At 37.5% G+C, this 21,030-nt stretch overlaps 1 protein-coding gene across 4 annotated transcripts in view; it reads right to left on the bottom strand.

Moving 5' to 3' along the window:
- lhfpl4a (LHFPL tetraspan subfamily member 4a) overlaps window positions 1–21,030 on the bottom strand; it is a 55,140-nt gene that overhangs the window by 6,592 nt on the left and 27,518 nt on the right. Inside the window, exons 3-4 of one of the 4 annotated variants that reach the window (XM_021477084.3) lie at window positions 14,755–14,771; window positions 14,160–14,198 (exon numbers count right to left, since the gene is read on the bottom strand). The exons of 1 other annotated variant lie outside the window; for it this stretch is intronic. In XM_021477084.3, the coding sequence (XP_021332759.1) occupies window positions 14,160–14,198; window positions 14,755–14,771 (56 nt within the window). Of the gene's footprint in view, window positions 1–14,159; window positions 14,212–14,754; window positions 14,772–21,030 lie in introns of all 4 variants that reach the window. 2 more of the 4 variants (XM_005166239.6, XM_073954025.1) reach the window with 2 other exon arrangements.

Raw genomic sequence — 21,030 nt, 5'->3', positions numbered from 1 at the left:
GAAAGATGAATGCAGCAATGTACAGAGACATCCTGAATGAAAACCTAGCTGCTTCAGAGTGCTCTTGACCTCAGACTGAGGCGACGGTTCATCTTCCAGCACGACAATGACGCAAAGCACCCTTCCAAAACATCAATGGAGTGGCTTCACAACAACTCTCTGAATGTCCTTGAGTGGCCCAACTAGAGCACAGACCTAAATCCTATTGAACATCCCTGGAGAGATCTGAAAATGGCTGTAGAGCTTGAGATGTACAGCAATATTCAAAAAGACTTTAGGCTGTAATTGCTGTAAAAGCTGTAGGTGCATCAGCAAAGTATTGAGCAAAGGCTGTGAATACGTATGCACATGTGATTTTTCAGGTGTTTTATTTTTAATAAATTTGCAACCATTTCAAAAATCTTTTTTTCACATTGTCATTATGGGGTATGGTGTGTAGAATGTTGAGGAAATAAATGAATTTAATCCATTTGGAATAAGGTTGAAACATAAAAAATGTTGAAAAAGTGGAGCACTATGAATATATTTCGGATGCAATGTAACTACTAAACCACAAACAAAGTGAGACTTAATTCATTTGAATAAATGCATCTAATATGTCTGTGAACGTGGAAAAATTATAGTCGTCTAATCTAATGTATACCGTTTCTCAAAAATCATGGATCTTTTTCTTTTGGGATTTTTCAAATTCTTAAACATTCTAAGCATTTTTTACTGCTTACGAATATTGTATCCTCTTTGGTCTTATAAGTATTTGAATTCATACCACATAGCAAAATATCTCTGGCCCAGCTTTGGCCCACATGCCGCAGTGAATTACAGTACATGATTGGACAAAGTCTAGCTTCTGGACAAAGGCCAAACATGGACTATATCTGGGCCAAGTCTCAGCCAAGTTAATAGCCCATAACTGAGCCTGAACTAGGCCAGATATAGTAGTGTCAGGGCTGCAGTGAAATTCAAAAACCTATGAATCATTGCACTTTAGGCGTGCTATGGCCATGCTTTTTCTCAGAGAGACCTGATTAGTCAATTTTTTTTCTTTATTTGAAAATAATACAAATGTATTTTAAATGTGGGTCAAGATAGGCCAAACATATGTGGCCCACATATCATTTTTAACATCTGGGCCAAATAATACATTTTACATCTAGCCCAAGTATTCTGTGCCACCTTAAAAATGGTGCCTCATCTGCCAAACCAGGGCCATGTTTGGCCCACATGCTGTATGCCAGTGCCGGATGAGTGCCTGCTGTGCCAGATTTATGCCAAATCTGGGCTACCTTGGATATGTTGTTGTACTTTTTTTTGCAAAGATATATGTCACTGTGTCAATGCAGATAGATCTAAAGTGACCACTAGTGGCCAGTAATAGTGGGATGACATTTACTTCTGTTAAGACAAATAAAGATTAGAGGGAGAGCAATAAATAGCACCCTACGCTGTTGTGGTGTTCCTTTCATTAAGTCTTATAACTCTTAGATTATAATGTAGACTTTGTACAAAATACAGCCTGATGCTTTGCTTTGCAGATGTTTCTTCATTTCAATGCCAGTTTCTGCTCAGTGAAGGTAATGCAAACAACAGGCTTTTGACTTTATTTTCCTCCAGGCATGCAAATACTCCAGTTCTATTATTACTGCTGCCACCCGAACATCCATACAAGTGCAGGGCTGGTCCTCTTAAATTTAATGAGTTGTTTAAAAAAAGAATGCTCAGAACTAGGGCTGGGCCAATAAACAATATCATATCGAATTGCGATAAAATGTATTTCGATAACGATGGACATTTTACTCGATATTAATCTAAGAGCCAATCACATAGCAGCAATTTGCAACAAGATCAACCAATCAGCATGAAGTAAAAAAAAACATTTAGCTAACAAACTTGACAAGACGACAAAAATAAAGAAATAATGAGTGGAAACAGTGACGAAAGTAAATTAACCTTGAGGTTTTGGAAATTATTCACAAAAACGGCAGCACGAATTCTATTATATGGAAGTGGTTTTTCTATCTGAAGTGTGACAAGAGCAGAATAAAATGATCTGCAAAGTATGTCAATGGTTTGTGAAAAACAAGTCTGGCAACACAATCAACATATTCAATCACCTAAAAAAATCACCCCCAAAAAAACCCTGAAAATTTTACAATTTGTGTGGACTTGTTGACAGTTGTACTGTATATTTTTATTGTTTATATCTTGCACATTTCATTTACCTCATTTTGCCAGATTAATCTTTATTAAATCTATTTTACTGTTTGTTTTAATTTAAGGCCAAATGTGTAATCTGCTTTTGCTAATAGACAATATTTTTACATCTTTGTAAAAAAGTTTTGTAGTTTTTTTTATTTTTTTCTATTTTTTTGCAGCAAGAGTTATTGTACGGATAATAACTTTTAAAGCTGGAAGCAAGAACCACCTATATCTAAACTTATCTTTATTGTTCAATTTGGAAAAAAAATGATCGCGTTTGAGTTTCACAAGCCCTAGTCAGAACTCAATCTTTAATAACAAAAAATGACGATGTACACATCAAGGAAAAATTACTGTTATCGACATATTTGCTAGTGCCTTGAGAGCTCTCTAAACCGAGATCTTGATGTCACACAAAACCATATGACCAAACCAAATACAGGAAGTAATAAGTCTCAGGAAGTACGAATAGGAAAAGTGAAAGCAAACTCTAGCTGCGTCCCAAATCGCATACTTATGCACTATTCTACGCCATTTTGTATTATAAATAGTGTAAGTAGTGCGTTCACACTGAAAACTCTAAAAATAATAAGTGCACTTTAATTACCCGGATGATGCACTCATTCAGCCGCTAAAATGAAGTGTGTAATGATGGACACTTCACGCACTCAACGACCACAGGTTTGCTTACGTAGCGGAAGGGGCGGAGCTATCGGACGCACATGTTGAATAACTTTATTTAATTTGGATGGTGAAAGCAAAATTCTTTTACGAGAGTGATTATAGCGCCTCCCGATAGTGATTGCGGCAACACTCAAGGCAGGTATTATTTGATAATTCGGCCGTTTACTTCAATGATTTGGCATCAGGGAAACGGTTTGAATTTCCGCTTAGTAAAAAAAACATTAGTGCGCCATTTGGGACAACACTACATACATATACTACCCTGTTGAGTGTGTAAGTGCATAAGTACATAGTGCATGAGTGCATAGTGTATAGTGTGCCATTTGGGACGCAGCTTTTATCTTTAAGAGGAAGCATTATTGCAGAAAATTGAAAACATTAGTCACAGGGAAAGTTTTATCGACTGATGCCAATACTTAAAAAAAACAACGACTCTGCAGGTGAGTAGACTTGACAAACCACCTGTAGGATACATTCTCTCATCTCTGTATGCACCAGATACTTTCTTATCAACACTACTTAGTGTTCAACAGTTCTTAGTGTGCTTTACGGGTGAGTGGGCTTGACAAACTACTTATAGGACAGTCTTCTCTTCACAAACTCGGAAGGGAAACAATGTGACAGACTAGGAATAGCATTTATACAATGCAACTCTCTGATGAGTTAAAGTGCTTCTTTTATCCTCACTTGTAAGGTGCATCTGCTAAATGACTAACGGAAAGGTAAATGGTCTAATGCGAGATTAAATGGATGTATGGCATTTTTTTGTTTGTTCACATAAAAAAAACCTTTGAGTGCTCCATCCAGTATTTATTTATTTTTTTTGTATTTTTCCAAAAGCAACAGCTAGCAGTTCCTAGTTTCCAGTATTGTAGTTCCTCACCTGAGGAATAAGTATATTCATAAGTATTAGTGTTCAAGAGAAAACTCCCCCAATTCAGTCTCAGTCAGGTCCACTTCCCCAACAAACGGTGAGTGTATTACAGAAACTTTCTTATCTTATGCCATATCTTAAGGTATGCTATGTTAAATTTGGGTTTTTTTGTGACAAATTTGTGTTACAAGTCATCCTTAATACAAATTTGTGTTGTAGAAGTTAAAACCCTTGAGTCCTACACCAGCCAACCTGCTCAGAGCTGGGTTCGAACCGCCAACCTTCCACATGAGAGTTGGTTGCTTTATCAAGGGGGCTAAAGACGATGGCCTCTAGCGTCAGTCGCTAGAGCACAATTTAGAGGTCCGAGGAGTGAGGTTTACCTACACAGCACTTCACTAGCTGGCCTCTGTAACAAAAGCAAATCCTAACTTGATTTTTTGTAGAATTTTACAAAATCGTCTTGTAGCTAGGAGGACATCTTACATTGTGTCAAGTTCGACAATCCACTCTTAAGTCTGTTACCAAGCAACCAAAACTTTGTCAGATGCTAATGAGTAAAAAAAATGGATAAACAAAACCATTAAGTGCTATAAATGCTAATGCTCAATAACTGTAATTACATATAAGCGTTTTGTCATTGAAATGAAGAGTTCAGAGTCTTCCAAGAGTCTTTCTACCATAAAACATCTTTGTTCTTCATTTTCAACCATCAATAAATGTAATGCCTATAAGTGTTTTCTCCTGTTAGCTCTCTAATAATTTGGAGGTTGGACAATTGTTGGTTTGGCCCATAGTGAATACAGTTTTTAGGATATATGCCAAGTTAGGATGTTTTTCTAATATCACCTTTCTATCTTAAGTTTAAGGCGTAGTCCATCAAAAAAAATTAAATCTGCCATCATTTACCTATCCTTTACATTCTAAACCTATTTATCTGATTCTTTGTTCAGTGGAACACAAAAGAAGATATTTTAAAAATGTTTGTAATTGGTATCCTTGACTTCCAGAGCAATTTTTTTTCCTACTATAGAAGCTAATTGGTTTAAAACCTCTTGAGAGAGAGTAAATGATGAGGTCATTTTCATTTTTGGATGAACTATACCTACAGCTGTCCTAATCGACAGCAATCTAGACCTTGCAGATCGCTGGAAATCATGCACCCAGAGTACAATTCTGCCAGTGAAATGAACTATAAATCCCATCAGTCCCTGCACTCAAACACCTGGCCCAGATCTCATTTGATTGCAAACAAAAAAGCTTGTGAGGACTAATTACCCAGACTAAAAACACAGCACACACATCTTTGCTGAGTCTTGTAAACTGTGAGCATTACAAAGAGATTTGTCTTGTTGTGGTTTGACCTTTGCTTTGTTTGACTGTTTATGTTGTTTTGTCTCGCTGCGTTCGCGTGGGTTTTCTTCCAGATGCTCCTGTTTCCCCCACAGTCCAAAGACATGCGGTACAGGTGAGTTGGGTAGGCTAAATTGTCTGTAGTGTATGAGTGTGTGTGTGTGAATGAGTGTCTGTGGATGTTTCCCAGAGATGGGTTTCGGCTGGAAAGGCATCCACTGCGTAAAAACGTGCCGGATAAGTTGCCAGTTCATTCCACTAATAAATGAACTAAGCCGAAAAGAAAATGAATGAATGAATGTTGTTTTGTCACCTGTCCTAACCATTCCCCTGTACTTTGACCATGCTTTTGGATTATCTGCATGCTTCTGTCTGTCCCTGTTTTGCCTTTTGCCTGCTTGATGAGTCTCTTGATAAACTGCACTTGGATCCTCAACTCTGTTGTTCCCAGACTTGTTACAATCACACTTGGTGTTTTTTAATAGCTTTTGTTTTAAATGTGGTCAAAACTGAAATGACCATGGTTACCAAACGCATAGGATATGACTTTAACATTAGGATCTTTCTGTAATACACTCCTAGAATGTCAAACATGCTAAAGGCACTCTGAGAAGAACTACACTAGACAACTAAAGGCTTCAAGCATCTGACTGCACATCTGGACAAACCTTGATAAGAAGTTGTCAAACCTGAGAAATTAGGCAAGATGATGTAGGGCCTTTACAGAAATCTGGCAGTGATGATCCAAACTATTTCAAAACAAAGATTATGGATACCAAAGTTCTACTGTACAAACTATGTTCAATCATTTTCTTGTCGGCTTACTCCCTTTATTAATCCGGGGTCGCCACAGCGGAATCAACAGCCAACTTATCCAGCACGTTTTTACGCAGTGGATGCCCTTCCAGCCGCAACCCATCTCTGGAAAACAAACTATGTTGCATAAATGATATTACATTTTTTGCATGTCATATGTACACTCACAGGTCACTTTATTAGGTACACTTGTCCAACTGCTCGTTAATGTAAATTTCTAATCAGCCAATCACATGGCAGCATGTAGACATGGTCAAGATGATCTGCTGCTGTTCAAACTGAGCATCAGAATGAAGAATGACTTAAGTGACTTTGAACATGGCAAGGTTGATGGCATGGTGCCAGACGGGCTGGTCTGAGTATTTAAGAAACTGCTGATTAACTGGAATTTTCATGCACATCCATCTCTGGGGTTTACAGAGAATGGGCCGAAAAAGAAAAAATATTCATTGATCGGCAGTTCAGTGGGTGCAAATGCCATGTTGATGCCAGAGGTCAGGGGAGAATGGCCAGACTGATTTGAGCTGATAAAAAGGCAACAGTATGTCAAATAACCACTCGTTACAACTGAGGTATGCAGAAGAGCATCTCTGAAAGCACAACACATCCAACCTTGAGGCGGGTGGGCTACAGCGGCAGAACACCACACCGGTTGCCACTCCTGTCAGCAAAGAACAGGAAACTGAGGCTACAATTAGCACAGACTCACCAAAATGTTGCCTGGTCTGATGAGTCTCGATTTCTGCTGCAACATTTAGATGGTAGGGTCAACAACTTAAAAGGATCCATCCTGCTCTGCATAAATGGTTCGGCCTGGTGGTGGTGGTGTAATGGTGTGGGGGATATTTTTTCTTAGCACACATTGGACCTATTAGTACCAATTGAGCATTGTGTCAACGCCACAGCCTACCTGAGTATTGTTGTTGATCATGTCCATTCCTTTATTACTATGGTGTACCCATCTTCTGATGGCTACTTCCAGCAGGATAATGCCCCATGCCATAAAGTGCAAATCATCTCAGACTGTTCATGTACTTAAATGGCCTCTACAGTCACCAGTTCTCAATCCAACAGAGCACCTTTGGGATGTGGTTGAATGAAAGATTTGTATCATGAATGTGCAAATGACAAATATTCAGCAACTGCGTGATGCTATTATGTCAATTAAGACCAAAATCTCTGAGGAATATTTCCAGTAGTTTGTTAAATCTATGCCACAAAGGATTAAGACAGTTGTGAAGGCAAAAGAGTCCAACCGGTTACTAGTAAGGTGTACCTAAAAAAGTTTCTGGCAAGTGTATATAGGTATATAGTAACTCTATATTTCCATGTATCAGATTTCTAAATGGGTTTAATTCAGCTTTCAAAAATGATGTACTTCACGGAATCTTGGGTTTCATTCTTTCACTCTTTTAAAATGTTTTTTCCTATTTTTTTTTCTTTTTGTACAACTCATGTAAATGAATCAGTGTGTGTGTTTATGTTTCTGTGTTTAAGAATAATTCAACAAAATATTGTGCAGGGGGCTACTGTGTTAATTGTACACATTTATACTGATTAAGGCAATTGTTTGCATCAGTAGCTAACAACTTCACCTGACTCAGGAAGCACTTATATAGAAAAAAATTCCTCGAGGGCCAAAGGTGTGCAGAAATTAGCTTCAATCTTAATTATATCCACCTGAACTCGCTAATCAAGTCCTTTAGGTGTAAGCTGTGGTCACACTAGCGTTTAAGCAAAACTTGACGCATGACCATACTTTTCTGGTCTGATGCATTCGTGTGCGTATGAATGAAAGTCTATGGGGAGAAAAGAAAGCTGCGGTCACACTACCATTTGTGTGTGTGCGAAATTCTGCTATACGGCTCTGCGAAAATAAGGGGGATTAAACAAGATGATTAGACATAAAAAAGCAAGTGATTTGTCCATGTTTTAAATTCCTGTCCGGAGAGGTCATGTTTTGATCTTGGATTGGTCTCATGCAATCATGTGATGCGATTTCGCAGGTCAGAGTTCACCACGCTTGAACTTTCCAACACAGTAAACTGTGAAACTTGCCGCACGACCTTGCATTTCCGGTCTGACGCATTCACATGAGTATGAATAAAAGTCTATGGGGAGAAAAGTCCAGTGTGACTGCAGCTTTATTTAAAAACTAAAGTATGTGTGCTGGAACTAAACTCCTGGAGCTCTCCATGAGCTGAGTAAGGCAAAGATGTGCAGCAATTGAACATGATTTTAGGAAAAAAGCAGAACACTCCCTGTAGTGGTTCCCAAGGAGATTAAAGCGACACAGTCATTAGGAGTACTGGCAAACAGAGGGGAACTTTACTCAGTAACAGATAGCCCTTATTTGTCTGCCACGGAAGAAAATCTCATCCCTTACAATGGATTTCAACTGGCACATTGCGAGCGCAGTGGAGAGAGCGTTTTCAATTCATTCATATGGAAGATTAGCTTCAACGCTCACGCAGTGGATTATAGGTTTGAAAGCAGCATGGAGAAAGTGTTGCCGAGAGCATCAAAAATGTTGCTATTTCTTTGGTATTTTTTGGTTTGTCTTGTTAAAATGGCATGTTTCTGGCAACAGGCAAAAATACAGTGCATGGGTCAAAATCAATCAATTATTAATTATTAAATGAGTTATATTAAAACTTAATTTTCGATTAGTAATATAAATTGCTAATCACTTAGTTCGGACCAATTTAGCAGCATTTTCCTCAGTATGTATGTGTGTGTGTGTATATATATATATATATATATATATATATATATATCCCTCAAATTCCAGGTGTTGAAATAGTTGTAACTTGACCAAATATTGTCTAATTCTAAGAAGATATACATCAGCGAAAAGCTTATTTATTCTAAAGTATACATCTTAATTAAAAATGTACACTTATTACTGGTCTAAGGTCAGGTCACAAATGTGAAGTGAAAAATTCCAAGTGTGGATGTATGTTTCTGAGTCAGGATTAATTTACTGAAATCACTCATGGAGTCTACTACGAACAAAACATTGACAATTTATTTTGATTGTCCATTTGAGTATTAGGTATTAGTAGACTGTCTGCTTAATATCTCTTAAAACAGACATTTAACAAACATTTAACTGACTATAAGAAACTTTGCAAGTACATGTTAACTTATACTAACCCCAACCCCAACCTAACAGTCTACTTATAATCTAATGAGAATTAGTTGGCATGTAGATGCAATGTAACTTAAATTCAACAAACGGACCATCAAAATAAAGTGTGATCAGCAAAACATCTATGTGTCTGTGTGCATTGATTAATATTTTCACCAAAGCAGCCATTACATCAGTGTGCATGTTTGGAGGTCTTCTTTGTCTGTCTCACACATTACAGCAAGGGTGTTCAAACTCGGTCCTGGAGGGCCGGTGTTCTACCGAGTTTAGCTTCAACTTGCTACAGCACACCTGCCTGGAAGTTTCAACTATATCTAGTAAGAGCTTGATTAACTGGTTCAGATGTGTTTGATTAGAGTTGGACCTAAACTCTCCAGGACACTGGCCCTCCAGGACCAAGTGTGGACACCCCTGCATTATAGATATTTCAGTCTCTGCTAATGAGCTGGGGCCTCATGTACGAAGACTTGCGTTGAATTCATACTAAAATATTACGTACGCACAAAGCTGTAAATGTGTGTATACGCAGTAAAAAGTCAGATGTATGAAACACTGGGTACGCGGAATCCGACGCATATTCTCTTTGTACATCCGACTTAATGTGAAACTGAGCGCACGTGCACGTGCAACAAACCCCTCCCTGCCTCCTCCCTCTATTAAATATGGTAATGACTCTACTTTGGCAAAACTGAATGAAAAGGCAATGAAAAAAGCAAGCAAAAAGAGAAACTTTGAACAGAATGTGAATTGGAGGTGATCCTTTCGGAGGTAGACCAGAGAAAAATGATGTTATTTGCAAGTTTGTCCTCCGGAATTAATAACAAAATAAAAAAATAAATAAAATGGGAGAGTTTAGCTGACGCGGTTAACAGTGGGGTCTGAACATCACACTTTGGGTGAATTAAAAAGAAATGGTCTGATGTAAAGGTGTAAAATTTTGTAGTGTCTATTTAGGCTAAGTGCAAATAGCACTGTTTTATTGACAAAGAAGAGAGTGGCACACAGCAGCATGAGTGGCGTAACTCGTTAAGCGCACGGCACCATGTTTTGACACATTCGATCATTAACTCAGTTCGAATCCAGCGTCTGATGAACTCATTCTTCTTTCCCCCACTACATATCAGATTTTGCCTACTCTTCATCACGAGGAAGACGAGTAGGAATCATTAATAAGTGTGTGTAATATGTTAGGCACATTTGAGCATCACATATTATTTGCACGTTTATTGAATGGAAATGTTTACGATTCACGTATGCAAATTCGTCTTCAGATGGCACCTTTATAGCAATGTGTATGCAGTCGATCGCTCTGATTATATTGGGAAAACTGGCGATCGCTGCAAGTTGCGCTTTAATGTTTGACTCGTCAACTGCATGGTATGAAAACCTTATATACCTGCAAGACATGTGGATGATGACATGCGGCTCAAAGATACTTCGTAGTGTGCAAATGAACACAATTGCCTTTAAGAGTCGCCAATTTAAATAAAACAAACACACACAAGAAATACATGTACGTCAGACATGAAGTTGGCGTGGACCAACGCACATTCTCACGTTCATTTCATCATTAGTAAATCCAAACATGAGCGTGAAATCTGGCGTACGCAAAGCATTGATACATAAGGCCCCTGATGATCTGAATCAGATGTGTTTGGTTAGGGAGACATTGGAGAGTGTGCAGAGCTGGTGGTCCTCCAGGAACGTGATTGAGAAACTGCACATTAAACAATAGATATCTGATAAATGTTTGAACGAATGGTCTTTCACTTGGTTCATTTGAAAAGTGCTATAAAAAAACAGGTGTGCTCTGCCCTAAATTTGACATGCCTCAAAGCAGTGGTGTTGTGCCGCTGGCAACGGCACTGAACACAGATTTGTGACTTCCCAAGCAGACTCAATGCTAAAGTCTAAAATTAAAGTCCTCTGGTAAATTGAGAAGAATTGCTTCCTGCCATACCCTGATACAGATTTATCAACATTGAAAATTTAACAAAAAACTGATTAAAAAAACAGAGCCTACAATAGAGTTACAGTGGTTAAGTATAAGTAACTGAATTTGGGGTACTGACTGACAATAACTGTATCAATTGGAAGTATACACTACGCTGACAGCCATCCTCTGATTCTTTTGTCTAGATTGTAATTACATGGTTGACTGGGGAATCACTAGCAGATGGTCATTTTACAGGCTGAAAATGATCCAGAAAAATTATGCAAAAAAATGATCCAAAAAAAAAAGCAAACAGGACAACACTAGCAGTTAAACAGCTGGTAATGGATACAGTATGTGCCAAACAACAAAGCAGACAAAAAACAAAGATCTGGAAACCTGTTGGAAAACTCATTGTCAAAATTCAGGGGAAAAATACAGAAAGCAGTGAAATACAAACCACTAGAGATCCAATAGAGATGACCAATTGCCCACAAAATTAGTTGTCCATGTTAAAAAAACAATAATCCCTCATGACCACAATCATTAAAACCACTCTAAAACTGTGGGTGTCAACTCTGGTGCTGGGACCCACTGCTCTGCATGACTGAGATTAAGAACCACTACGCTAATTAACACTAACACCCTGTTTTTTATATTGTAAAATGTCAACTCATTGTTCTTTTTCATTTAGTAAATTAAAAATACACTATGACTTCATCAAAGCATTCCACAGACATTTATTGCACTGGGTCTCTAAAGAGGTTCACCATCTTCCTTGCTGTTTTAATAATACCCCTTTTTGATGACTCATGTTGAAGCATCAGCCAATTTAACAAAAATGAAATTAGTCATTAAAAATCATTGTGGGTTTGGGAATGAATGCAATTTACAGTAATTGAAGGATGGAATACAAAAACATAAATTGTCAACACAAGTAATAATGTTTGATAAAACCACTAATAATCTGCATATGACACTTAATAGTAATGAGTCAAACTTACAGTCATAATTATAGCCTTTATATTGTAACTAGGCTTGGCACTTAAATGTAGGAGAGTTATCTTTTCTTACAGTTAAATGTTGATCAAGATGAGTTTCTAATCAGTATAGTTATATGTTAAGCTAGAAGTACACAGACTCTTTCTGATACCTTTATTATTAACAACATACCATGTGTCACCTCAGTTTGTAATCTGAGTTATAAAACAATAATTCTTTCGGCTGGAAGTATGAGGCTTAGAAAGTGGAGAATAGGAAAGCATTGTAGGAATCAGTGGCGTAACTAGGATTGCATAGGCCTTAGCTCAAAACAGACATTATGTGATTGAGTAACTCACTTTTGTTATATATAATTGAATATATTGTTTAAAGACGTTTTAATACGCTGCATCATTCCGTCTTAGAGGTGGAATGCCTCATAACCTAATGCCCATAGTCTAAAATTAAACATTTTAAAAGGTTAAAGCAGCAAAATTAAACATTTTATTAACTAAGTCACAAATTTTGGTTCAGAAATTCTTAAGCAGCCAAACTCTGCAGGAGCACGAAATTGCACAGATACAAACTTGTGTCATTATATTTATTTATATTGATTTGCCTAGACGGGCAGACTTGGGTCATTTTGGCAATTTCATTTTGTAAGTAAATAAGTAGAGTAAGTAAATAATGGCATACACTACCTGACAAAAGTCTTGTTGCCTTATCCAAGTTTTAGGAACAACAAATAATAACGTGACTTCTAGTGAATCATTTGGTATCAGAAGTAGCTTATATGAAATGAAAAGGCCTTTAGATTATGCTTATTTTACCAAAGTAAAATATGATCATGCCCTGATTTTTAAAGATTTAATTAGGACAGTAAGGTCTGACTTTACTTTGGCAAAAGTCTTGTCACTTAACAGAAATAAGTTTGTATAGAATAGAATATAAGGTCAGGGTGCAGTGGAAAAAGAATTAATATTGTGTGTGGCTCCCATGAGCTTGGACGACTGCGTCCATACATCTCTGCAATGACTCAAATAACTTATTAATAAAGTCATGTCGAATGGCAAAGAAAGCGATCTTGAAGGACTCCCAGAGTTTATCAGGATTCTTTAGATCTTCAATGCCTCCTCCGTCATCTTACCCTAGACATGCTCAATAATGGTTATGTCTGGTGATTGGGCTGGCCAATCCTGGAGAACCTTGACCTTCTTTGCTTTCAGGAATTTGATGTGGAGGCTGAAGTAAGAGAAGGAGCGCTATCCTGCTGAAGAACTTTCCCTTTCCTGTGGTTTGTAAGGTAATGGGCAGCACAAATGTCTTGATATCTCAGGCTGTTGATGTTGTCATCCACTCTGCAGATCTCTCGCCTACCCCCATACTGAATGTACCACCAAACCATGATTTTTCTTTACCAAACTTGACTGATTTCAGTGAGAATCTTGCATCTTTGTGGGTTCCAATAGGTCTTCTGCAGTAGCTGTGATGATTGAGATGCAGTCCAACAGATGACTCATCTGAAAAATCTACCTTCTGCCACTTTTTCAAATGATCAACCAGAAGTCAAGTTATTATTTGTTGCTCTTACAACTGGGATTGACGACAAGACTTTTGTCAGAAAGTGTATTTTTGATTGACAATTACACTAATTATTTATGTTATAAGGTTTATTGTCATTAGTTCATGCTACAATGTTTGACAACAGATTTAGCACAGATTGCAATATACAGTAGATTATCAAGTTGGTTATCCCAGCTTTAGGAATTTAGTCAAATTGTGAACGAAATCATGACAGCCCTAGTAGGTAATGCTGGCAAGAGTAGTAGTCAATTGCATTTTTTTAGGACTACACTAGCACTTACAACTGGAACCTTTTCCAGGTCTTTGAATAATGCATGTGAACATAATGCAATGGGAAAGGGCCTAGTCATCATTGCCAATAGTTACGCCACTGCCAAGGAAATTACAGTACACACAAAAGGAAAAAACAAGGAAGTGTAAAACGCTATTTCTTCATCATTGGATTGAGCAAGATCAGAAATGATTCCAAACGTGAAGCTTCTTGGCAATATTGGATTAAATCCCCATGCTATGATTGCATGCAAAGTTTTTTAGGGAGTGGATCAATCGGTCAGGAACAAATTAAGCTGTACTAAAGTTAAGCTTACTCCATCAACTCGCAGAGAAGACCCTACACGTAGAGTATGCTGGAAAGGAAAACTGCAGTTAATCATATTTTGATAACACAGCGATTGCTAACATTTCATGGTATACATGGAATAAAACAGTGTAATTATTGTGTGTGAATATGTCAGTGTGCTGAATGCCTCTTTGTCCAAATTTATTGTACAGAAATACTGTCTTAACTACCATGAATAAAAGTTTACTCATTTACACTTCAATTTGCATTTATAAGGTTTTGTAATGTAATATAAAATGTCTTGCACATGGTCGTCTTAAAAGTCATCATATTCATTTTGTACAGATAGCAGGACAGATATTTGACACATGCACTTTTTCATGCAGATTTTGACTTGCTTTGAACAATTAAAGTCCTGTTATGTTTAATGGATTTTATTAGTAAATAAGGGCATGTCTGCAAATGGGGATTACATAAAGGAAGCTAATATGCTAATAGAAGCTAACCATGACAACCACAAGAGTAAATCACAGAAAGCCGGGAAAGAATACAATACTAATTTGTACCACAACAACTGCACAGAACCACACAAGCACAAAACTCACAGCAGCGGAACAACTTACCCTGGATACTGCCAAATCTGTGAAGACAGAATAGAAGTGATTGTTTAGTAAGATGTGTGTGTGTGTGTGTGTGTGTGTGTGTGTGTGTGTGTGTGTGTGTGTGTGTGTGTATGTGTGTGTGTGGTTTAATATAGCATTCCAAGCTTAAAAAGCTTGCCTGTTTATAGCTGTCAAACTTTAGGTGCATTTAAAACCACATTTTGTGCTGTTTGTAATATGTTTAAATTGACAGCAGTTAGAAAAAAAGTATGCTCTGAATAAGAATGTGACTAGGATAAATGAGGGTTGTACATTAAAAGGTTTTAGCCCTTTTAGCTTCCCTTTATTCATAATGTTGCAGTTTGATCATGAAAAAAGATCAGAAAGTTACAAGGCACAAAGTAAAGACAATTATTGTCCATTTCAGTAAGCCCTGTTTTGATGTCTGATGGAGATATTATTTCACATATGTACATTTGTATATATTGTGTGATTTTTGTGCACTTTAAAATAAAATTGTGTGTATTTGATGGTTGATCCAAAGGAAAATGTAGTTACACTTAATGCTATACATTCGTTAAAATATTTATCAAGAGTTTACAGTTTTACTACTATTATTGTGCAGTACCAAAGCCACAAGTCTGACACAAAATGCCAAACAGAAGTCTATGCAAAGCATACTACTAATCCTTTTTTCTTTCTTTCACACAAAGTGTATGCATTGAATACATTTTAAATTCCCAAACATTTCTTTCATTCATTTTTGGCACATTTTTTACATGCTAACAAACTCATTTCAAAACTGTTAACAACAGTTTACAAAAACACTGCTGCTACATTCTAATCAATTTATACTGTATTTATATTTAAATATAGAAAATCTTACCAGAAAAGTCACAATTTCGACTGAAATTTAAGCTTTCTCCTTACTATTTTTTTGTAAAAAGGATAGTTTGAAACTGATTTTGAAATCTGAATCAGAGAATACAGGTTGGTAGGCAAAGAAGAGTGATATGTCTATATTTTCACATGTACCAACCCAGCAGACACACAACGTCATTAAAAGTTAATATTAGTTAGGATTTACGTCGCCAGCATCTAAGGACAATGTTATGTTGACGTCCCATAACGATTTGAAATATTTTGTTGATTCTAGTTTGCTTTGAAAAGTGACCAAAATCCAATGTCCAACCAACATCTTAAACCAACGTCATATTGACATCATACTTTATTCGTCAGGTAGGTATATATATATATATATATATATATATATATATATATATATATATATATATATATATATATATATATATATATATATATATATATATATTTATATAGCAATCAAAATCCAACGCCAGATCGACATAATATTGGTAATGTCCACACAACGTACAGCTGTAACATCATTGGACGTTGATATTTGGTTGATTTTAGGTTGTGTTGAAAAGTAACCAAAATGCAACGTCTGTCCAACATTAGACATTGACTTCGGCCTGACATTGTGTTCTGACGACAACCCGATTTTCATTCATTCATTAATTTTCTTGTCGGCTTAGTCCCTTTATTAATCCGCCACAGCGGAATGAACCGCAGACTTATCCAGCACATTTTTACGCAGCGGATGCCCTTCCAGCCGCAACCCATCTCTGGGAAACTTCCACACACACATTCACACACACTTATACACTACAGACAATTTAGCTTACCCAATTCACCTGTGCCGCATGTCTTTAGACTGTGGGGGAAACCGGAGCACCCGGAGGAAACCCACGCGAATGCAGGGAGAACATGCAAACTCCACACAGAAACACCAACTAAGCCGAGGATCGAACCAGCGACCCAGCGACCTTCTTGCTGTGAGGCGACAGCACTACCTACTGCGCCACTGCGTCGCCCCGATTTTATGCAACGTCCTATGACGTTTGGGTAGAACGTTAATCTGATGTCATGTTTATGTCCTGTGCCTGCTGGGAACAATTTGAATTAGATTACAATACATGGCTGTAAAGGGTTTGTTGTACTATCCAAAGTGTGCCTCTCAAACTTGCAGCTTACTGAACAATTTGAAATATTTAATGAAGCGATTGAGAAAAACATTTTCACATGTACTGTAAAGTACAACTTTTTTTAAACAAATTGCACACATTCTTTACCACAATCCAGACAATGCAAGTAAAATTGCACACTGATATACATGATGTGCCAGACAATTTATTCAAACCTCCACAATAAACATTGTTAATTTCTGTAATGCTCCCTATTGTTTTGAAAATGTAGCTGTAGTATTGCATAGCTCTTATTAGCAGTTACGCTTTGAAAAAAATAACAAGAGTAAAAAAAAGCTTAAAACAAAAAGAGCCTCAAAAGCTTTGTTAATCAAAGTGCAATGTATGAACAGTTATTATTTCAAAATACTAACATTAATACACCTTGCTGATAGTGTTTGCTGATAGTATCCCTGATGATTAAAACCAAATCACTTTTTGATTTAAATCATTTACTTAAAATTAAGTACATTCAGAAAACAGCAAGTTTAATACCAATACAAAAAACATGACATTCACAGCAATATCACAGCTACTTTAAATATTTCATCTAAAAAAACACTAGAAGTGCATTTGAAGGTGTTAATGTCAAACGCTGATAAAGTAACGTTTGCTGTTTGTTCAAACTACTTATTTAAAATTAGCTGAAACAACACAACCCTTGAATGTTTTTGCGACAAGTGAATTGCTTTATGTTACTTAAATTTGCAAAAATGAATAAGTTGACTTAATTATTTTATGTGAACACAAATTAATTGTGTGGAACGCAGCATTTATTACTGTGTACAATTTAGATTACATATAAGCCATTCCTACCCAACTCTATTTTAGTGGATTATACATACAACATAATATGGCCTTTGAGACCCATTTAAGAATAACTCTCATATCCTCCTCATAGCATTCAGGCGACACAGCTCCTATGTGCCTTTTCTACATTTCCGTCCTTCATCCATGGTCTGCACTCCACTGTAAAAGCACAGAATTAAACCAAATAGATCGCTTTTGTTCCTGTATACATCCTACTTCAACCGACATATGTATGCCACTTGCACTGAATGTTCATAGTAACCAATCAGACATTTGATGTCAATCTCATTTATACTAGCCTTATGGTTAATGGGAAAGTTTTGTATCCTGCACTGGGCATAAGACATCTTGCTCTAACTACTATGATATTAAAAGCATGTATACATTAATCCTGTCCAACAAAATATGTGCACCGCAACATGTCCAAGAATGAATCATTATTTTTTATTTTTTGGGGGGTTCAAATAAGATGGTAGAGCAGGCAAGATTGAATTTAAGGCAGAGGAAACTAAAGATAATGGTGGGGGAGGTTCGGTAACCTCCCTCTGGGTTATTATTGATTTCCAGCACCTATGGCCCAGATATGACAGACGCTGTGCATACATCCTTTTCTTCTTTCTGTCGTCATTGCTCATATACCCACATTCCTAGTTAATTAGCAGAGAACAAGGGTGATGGAGAACATGTGTGTGCCATGACAGCTGTGGAGTACGAAGTTGCTGGGGAGAGAGCAGTGCATCCTCTTATCTTGCTGGAATCTGACATGTAACCATGACAACTTCCCCAGTTGACTTGGAATGCTATAAAAGAAATTGTGCATGTTTTTTCCTCAGAATTTCTGATTTTCTTGCCAATTATTGATTGTTGTAAAAGCTTGTGCAGGATTAGGAATACACAATATGAAGTCCCCTGTCCCTGAGGATATCAAATATTCATTAACCTACTGTATAGCTTTGCAGAGTTTTGAAGACTTTGAAGAATTGCTGTCCAGTTGAGAAGGTTTCATTTAGGTGCATCTCCATAAATATGTGTCGGCAAAACCGTCATACAGAAAATCTATTCTACCCTTCCTGCACTACAGTATGTGTAAATATGAAGTCAGTACCTTCCCTCTTCCCTGAGTTTGATTGAGTTTGCGTTTCAGTTTCACAGTTGCTCCATTTCTCTCATCCATTGCTCACTCACGTTGGGTTTTGGGGTTTCCAGCATGTATGTCTTCATAATCTTATTTAGAAGGTGTAAAAACTGCATATGTAGCATGAATAAGCGAATGCTTTTTCATATGTAGAGTTGAATTAAATGACTCAAGACTTGACAGGAGAGCATTTACATTTGGCCTTTTGAAGTCTGTATACTTATGATGTTCAAGTGTCAATATCACCAGCAGTCACTCCAGCTTACTGACGTATATCATTTCCCAAAGACAACCAAACAAAACTAGATGATGGCACATTGAAGCTATCCCATATATAAAAATAATAATAATAATAATAATAAATATAGCTGCAAGCAGCAATTAAGGGGCCAAGCACTATTGGCCATAAGGTGGCGCTGCTCCAGACGTTTTTGAGTACTTTCAGGGCATGGGGTTGAAGATGCATACCAAGTTTTGTAATGATATGTGAATGTGTTGGTTAAATATAGCATTTTTGGCCAAAAATCGATATGGGCGACGCCCAAAATGGCTGACCTGTGAAAATCAGACATCATTCGACTCGGCATGCTCTGCCTGATGTAATGAGACCAGTTTCATGAGTTTCGGACGAAAGGTTGAGACGTTATAAGCCAAAAAGCAAGTTTTATGTATCTCCGGACCACTAGGGGGCAGTGCGCCGAAACTCCGCAATTAACCTTCGACCCTAGTTGTCATAACACACACCAAGTTTGGTGTGAATCGGTGAATGCGTTACAGAGATATCGCCTCAAGTCCATTTTTGCAAGTTCTACGTTAAATTAGTTCGCAAGTTAAACGAAAACGGTTGGTGTAATCAACTTGAATTCCATAACTTTTGGTTGGCATGGTCTGTAGATCATGTGATTCAATTTTGGTGAAAATCGGAGACACGGCCTAGGACGAGTTCGATCAAATATGTTTTTCGAAAAATTTAAAATAGCGCGAAAAATTTCATGACGGAAAATGACGTCATAGGGTGGGTTTGAATCGGACTGAGCCAAGGAATCAGAGGAAAAAAGAATTTTGATTGTAGCCCATTCGGTTCGAAAGTTATCATGATAAACATACGTGAAAGTTTGGACAAGTGGTGGCGCTAGAGAGTTTGATTTTGAGACTTCATAATTGGCCTGATTAATGTTAATACTGGCCTCTATCATTGTGCCAAATTATACAACTTTCCCGCATACGCCTATATGGGCTGCCATTCAAATCCGGCGGAAGAAACGGAAGAAGAAGAATAATAATAATAATAATAATAAGAACACTAACGAAAGCAATAGGTGCCTACGCACCTACGGTGCTTGGCCCCTAATAAGAACACTAACGAAAGCAATAGGTGCCTACGCACCTACGGTGCTTGGCCCCTAATAAGAACACTAACGAAAGCAATAGGTGCCTACGCACCTACGGTGCTTGGCCCCTAAATATAGCTGCAAGCAGCAATTAAGGGGCCAAGCACTATTGGCCATAAGGTGGCGCTGCTCCAGACGTTTTTGAGTACTTTCAGGGCATGGGGTTGAAGATGCATACCATGTTTTGTAATGATATGTGAATGTGTTGGTAAAATATAGCATTTTTGGCCAAAAAACGAAATGGGCGACGCCCAAAATGGCTGACCTGTGAAAATCAGACATCATTCGACTCGGCATGCTCTGCCGGATGTAATGAGACCAGTTTCATGAGTTTCGGACGAAAGGTTGAGACGTTATAAGCCAAAAAGCAAGTTTTTAGTATCTCCGGACCACTAGGGGGCAGTGCGCCGAAACTCCGCAATTAACCTTAGACCCTAGTTGTCATAACACACACCAAGTTTGGTGTGAATCGGTGAATGCGTTAAAGAGATATCGCCTCAAGTCCATTTTCGCAAGTTCTACGTTAAATTAGTTCGCAAGTTAAACGAAAACGGTTGGTCTAATCAACTTGAATTCCATAACTTTTGGTTGGCATGGTCTGTAGATCATGTGATTCAATTTTGGTAAAAATCGGAGACACGGCCTAGGACGAGTTCGATCAAATAGGTTTTTCGAAAAATTTAAAATAGCGCGAAAAATTTAATGACGGAAAATGACGTCATAGGGTGCGTTTGAATCGGACTGAGCCAAGGAATCAGAGGAAAAAAGAATTTTGATTGTAGCCCATTCGGTTCAAAAGTTATGATGATAAATGTATGTGAAAGTTTGGACAAGTGGTGGCGCTAGAGAGTTTGGTTTTGAGACTTCATAATTGGCCTGATTAATGTTAATGCTGGCCTCTATAATTGTGCCA

Source organism: Danio rerio, chromosome 6 (genome assembly GCF_049306965.1).
Source record: "Danio rerio strain Tuebingen ecotype United States chromosome 6, GRCz12tu, whole genome shotgun sequence".
Taxonomy (NCBI): domain Eukaryota; kingdom Metazoa; phylum Chordata; class Actinopteri; order Cypriniformes; family Danionidae; genus Danio; species Danio rerio.
The sequence above is the reverse complement of the archived record's forward strand: the minus strand, read 5'-3'. Positions and strand labels throughout refer to the sequence as shown.